This window comes from Zingiber officinale, chromosome 5B, assembly GCF_018446385.1.
Source record: "Zingiber officinale cultivar Zhangliang chromosome 5B, Zo_v1.1, whole genome shotgun sequence".
NCBI classification, from domain to species: domain Eukaryota; kingdom Viridiplantae; phylum Streptophyta; class Magnoliopsida; order Zingiberales; family Zingiberaceae; genus Zingiber; species Zingiber officinale.
In genome coordinates this window covers 28202612-28207550 of record NC_055995.1, presented here as the reverse complement: position 1 = coordinate 28207550, position 4939 = coordinate 28202612, and the positions used below count along the sequence as shown (strand labels likewise).

The 4939-nt window shown below is 40.1% G+C and overlaps 1 protein-coding gene across 1 annotated transcript; it reads left to right on the top strand.

The window, feature by feature from the left end:
• Positions 1 to 347: 347 nt before the first annotated feature.
• Positions 348 to 2440, top strand: LOC121984287 (actin-depolymerizing factor 7). The gene is made up of 3 exons (XM_042537155.1): positions 348 to 514; positions 1700 to 1965; positions 2050 to 2440. The coding sequence occupies exons 1-3, from the start codon at positions 512 to 514 to the stop codon at positions 2198 to 2200; spliced, it is 420 nt and encodes a 139-aa protein (XP_042393089.1). The 5' UTR covers positions 348 to 511; the 3' UTR covers positions 2201 to 2440.
• Positions 2441 to 4939: the final 2499 nt, after the last annotated feature.

The window sequence follows — 4939 nt, the reverse complement described above, 5'->3', positions numbered from 1 at the left end:
CTGGGCCTGATATTTTATCATAGCAAATCCACTGGGTGATATAAAATAGTATAGAGAGGGAATTTAGGATGTTGGTAAGAAGAGTAGGAAGTAAATAATACTATTTTTGATTTTTCTTTTGGTAGTTTTAAAAACTGCTCTTTTTTGTTAAAAAAAATAAAAATAATAATATTTGAGGCCATGAGCGTGGCTGCGTAGGCTAAGCGTGAAAACTAAGCAAACATATTTGAAATAACTCCGTTAGTTGACGGCGCAGTTGCTGGAGACTTGCCGTGTCGTGATTGGGCAAACCGTGCCTGAGTCGGCGCCTGTCGTGACGGCCGTTACTTCCTTTAAAGCGAAAATGAAGAAGAGAATATGAGCACTGCCATCGCCCGTCCTCGGTCCTCACACGCTGCTTTCCTTTCCTCTGGTATCTACTCCTGCCTTTCTCCGTCTCCGAGGCCCCTTGCTAAGGGCCTTAGTGGTTCTGCTGATCTCTCCGCTCCGATCGCCTGCGGACGTTATCAAAATGGTAATCTCCATCCCTTTCCTCGATCACTTTGATGCTAGGGTTCGTGTGGTTTACGTTTCTCCTTGTGATCGATCAATCTGCTGTACTTTCACAATTCTTCTGAATCCGGTCGTTGCTTGGTTGCTGATTTCTTGATTTCGGATCTAATTTCGCGATCATTTAGTCTGTTTGACTTCATTTGGCTAGGGTTTGGATGTGAAGCATGCTGTTTATTTTTGTTGCGATTGGATTGTTGGGGTCGGATAAATGATTCCCTTGGTAATTGCTTACCGATTTTGTTTCTGAATAGCATGTGTTCTTTGACTTCTGTCCACCCTCTTCATTCTCTATAGTTGCTGCTTAAGTTAACTGAATGGTTTAAGTTTCGGATCCTTCATGCTGCTTCTGGTCGGTTATGGTTAAAGTTGTAGATCGGACAGATTATTTTATTGTGCAGGAATTGTTAACAGAATCTCCATTCACACTCACCGATTTTATCAAGGGACTATCAATTTCCTCTGCCGTTTTAGCTCATATATTTGCCGAAACAATATAGAATCAGTAGTTGATTCATTGTTCTATTAGCTCTGATGAAGTTACATTGTTTGTGCTACTAATTCTCAGTTGCCGAATTGCTAATCAATAACATTGACCATGTGCTTTGCCAACCTGGTTAAGATATACTTGCACCTTTTTCTTTTCTTTTCGTTTCTGCTTTTTTTTTTTTTTTTTTGGATAATCCATGTGTTCTTGCTTTGCCTAATTCTGGAGGTAGATGGCTTTCTCCGGTGAACCAGATAAATCCAGCACAACTTATGCACTTCAAGCTGACTTCCAGAATATTCATTCCATTTGAGATTCGAACTTTGACTCTTTTATTGCTCCTCTGAGTGCTTTACCAAATGTACTACACCCATAGGGGCATATTTAACAGGGACTTATATCCTTAGTGATTCTGTTGATGAAACAAACTTTCAACCTGGATGGGAGGTAGACACTAAAACACCTATTGGTAATGGTGCCTCCCTAGTATGTAGGCGATCATCGGTTCTTTTGTCACATTTGTATTCTATGTACTGGACTTAATCAATGCCTGTAAATGGATCCTTCGCACCCCCCCTCCCCCCCTCCCCTAGGAGTAAGATATGCTTGTTGATGAATGCATCAAGATTTGTTAAATTGTCTTCCTGCATTGTGATACGGCAGGCCAATGCAGTATCAGGAATGGCTGTGAATGATGACTGCAAGTTGAAGTTTTTGGAATTGAAGGCAAAGCGGACTTACCGTTTCATAATCTATAAGATCGATGAAAAGCAGAAGGAGGTCCTTGTGGAGAAGCTTGGGGAACCCAACTTGACCTATGATGATTTTACTGCCAGCCTTCCTGCAAATGAATGTAGATATGCAATATATGATTTTGACTTTGTCACTGAAGAGAACTGTCAGAAGAGCAAAATCTTTTTTATTGCCTGGTAAACTTTTTATTTTCTTCCTAGTTGACTTTATTTGATGTCGTTTTAGCTCTGATGTTCAACCTATTCTTCCCCACATATAAGGTCTCCTGACACCTCGAGGGTGAGAAGCAAGATGCTTTATGCAAGCTCCAAAGAGAGGTTCAAGAGAGAGCTTGACGGTATCCAGGTTGAGCTACAAGCAACTGATCCGACTGAGATGGGGCTTGATGTCATAAAAGGTCGTGCTAATTGAGCATGTGGGGGGCGTCCCACGACTTTTACCCGGTGAACTCGTTCTATTATTTTGTGTGATTCTGCTGGAATGTTCATACTCCAAGGGAAGATTAGTTCCCTAGATATCATGTGAGCTTGTGGTTGGCATTGCTAAAATGAAACCTTCAAAGTATCTTCCGTTTCTACCTCAGTGTTTATGTATTATTATGTACGTGGTACTCATGCCATTAGCTTCAAATCGTGTTCTTGTGTCTAAAAAGATAGTAATTACGTGACTCTAATGCCTCCTTTTTTTTGATGGACTGTGTCTCAGTTAATCTCTCGTAGCGACAAGTGGTAAAAGGGGGCAATGTGTCCATTCCTGTCAGTCTATTCCAAGATCAATTGGGAGAAGATAAATCATCATAACTGAGGTAAGTGGATGGGATGAGTTATATAGGATACAGGGATTTAGAGGTGTAATGAATATGATCCGACGATTTGAAATTTAAGTTTGGGTTAGAAATTTTCAGATTCGGGTGAGAGGGTTTTGGATTGAAATTTTTTGTGTCGGATTGGCTTAAAAATTTTTGGATCGGGGGGTTCAGATTAATTTGAATTTAGGATTTAATAGATTTTTTATAGTTAAATTAAATTTTATTTTGAAAAAATATATATTCTGAGCAACATTTTGTGCACGACCGTGAACAACGCGCAGACGTGACGTTGTCAGCTCGATTTTTCTACAAATAAAATATACCATTTATTCTCTCTCTTCTCCTGCATGCAGTTCAAAATCACATCGCAGGAAATTATCTAAATTAAAATTAAAATCTCCCTCGTTGCTCTCCCACTCTTGCTCCCTCTGTCTCCGTCGTCCGGCCGACCTCACAAGCCGTCGGGAAAGTTTAATATTAAAATTTCTCCCTCGCTGCTCTCTCTCTCCCTCGCTCGCTCTCTCCGTCAATGTCCTCCGTAGTCTGTTGGATGTCGTCCCTCGGCCCTCGCGCTCCGCGCGGAAAAGTTTCACCGGTGTCTTCAATCGCACAACTGTTGCGAGAGCTTACTACCTCTCTCCATTCGCAATGGTAAGTCGTTTCATTTTAATTTCATAATCCACACCGTTATAGCCTACAAATATTAGAAGGATTATTGCTATAACGTTCAGGGACGACGCTTTGTACAAACGGCTACAGGCTACAGCCAAGTGGGTTGCAACGTAGCTGCTACATGTTGGAGTAGCCACTTGGTAAGTCTTTTTTTTTTTGCATCTACAATTGCTAGCATATATTACCTCTAGAAATATATCAGTTTGGTAAAAAAATAGTTGGAATTATTGTTTAAAGATACAACGTCTTTGCTTTGCTTCTAAACGTTGCATCAATTACTTCGTAGGAAACCGTCCTTGTAGCTGCTACAACTTGTAGCAACTAACTTGGATGGATTTATGCTACAACGTGGAAGGGCGACGGCTGTAACAACCACCTGCAGCCACTTGGAGTTTTCTTTGCTGCTACAAGTTGTAGCAGCTACATGGAGAGGTAACTGCTACAACGTGTACTGGTAACTGCTACATCTTGTAGCAGCTAACTCTCTATGTAGTTGCAACACCTTGTAGCAGCTAACTTGGAAAGTCGTTTTTCTAGTAGCTCTATTGTCTCGCGGAGATTAATCCAGTAGACATATTTTTGATATGTTGTATATTAACTTGCTAAAAAAATAAATTAAAAATATTTTCGCTGCTGCAGCGCCCTTGGTTTGCTTTGTTGGTATATGTTGAAGCAGCTACTTCGTCTAATAACTGCTACACCTTGTGTAGCAAATATGGTAAGTCGTTTTTCTAGTAGCGTTATTTTCTAGCAGAGATTAACCTAGTAGCTATATTTTTGATATGTTGTATATCAACTTACTAAAAAATTGATATAAAATTATTTCCACTGCTGCACCAATTATCCCTACCTAAATTAGCAAAATCATCTATGCAATCTATTAGTGATTGTACTAATAATCTAGATATACTACTAGTAGTAGTAAATAACACAAAAATAAAGAAATACAATATTAAAATTTGGCAAAAGAGAGTATCGGATTCAACAAATGGAGGTTGTTTGCTGAGGTTAATCATCTTGTTCTCTAGCTCCTTCTGTGTGCACTCCACATTATAGAAGTGTTGAAGAAATAGTGGGGTGGTGGCTACATGCTGTTGCAAATTTACTTCATCGCCTTGGTTTAGGGTCCCAAATCAATGAAACATCTTTCCTAGTAAATATAATCTCCTTATTATGAAATATGAAGCATCTGACTTGAACGTCCCAATTGTCAAACATATTTTGTATAAGACTTCGAATATTTACAATTTCAGACATGACTACTGCCCAGGCAAATGAGCTTCCATTGATCAACTCCATCTGCCGGTCGTTTATGTGTAGTGATGATACAAAACCCTTGAAGTGAGGGTAATTACTTTTTCAATGCACTTTCTTACAATATGCACGGGAAGCAGCAGTTCTCTGGCTTGCCATTTAGTTCTGCCAACCATATACATGAAACTATTATTTTTATACCATAATTAGCTACGAAGGAGTCAAAGCTCATCCTCGCTGCAAATTTGCTGGTGATGGAGGCACCCTCAAGGGTCTTGGAGACGCCCTCAACGACCTTTATCAGGAGGTCTTGAGCAGCATCTGTTGAACAACACATTCCAAGCGATCATTCTTCCGTGTGCTGCTCAAGAGACGATCCAGAACTGTTGTAGCAACACCCCTACGACCAGGAGCTT

Bases quoted from the DNA above. Each gene is read 5' to 3' on its own strand.
- LOC121984287 (XM_042537155.1), top strand. The intron at 1,966-2,049 runs GTAAACTTTTTA...CCCACATATAAG, and splicing joins AAAATCTTTTTTATTGCCTG to GTCTCCTGACACCTCGAGGG.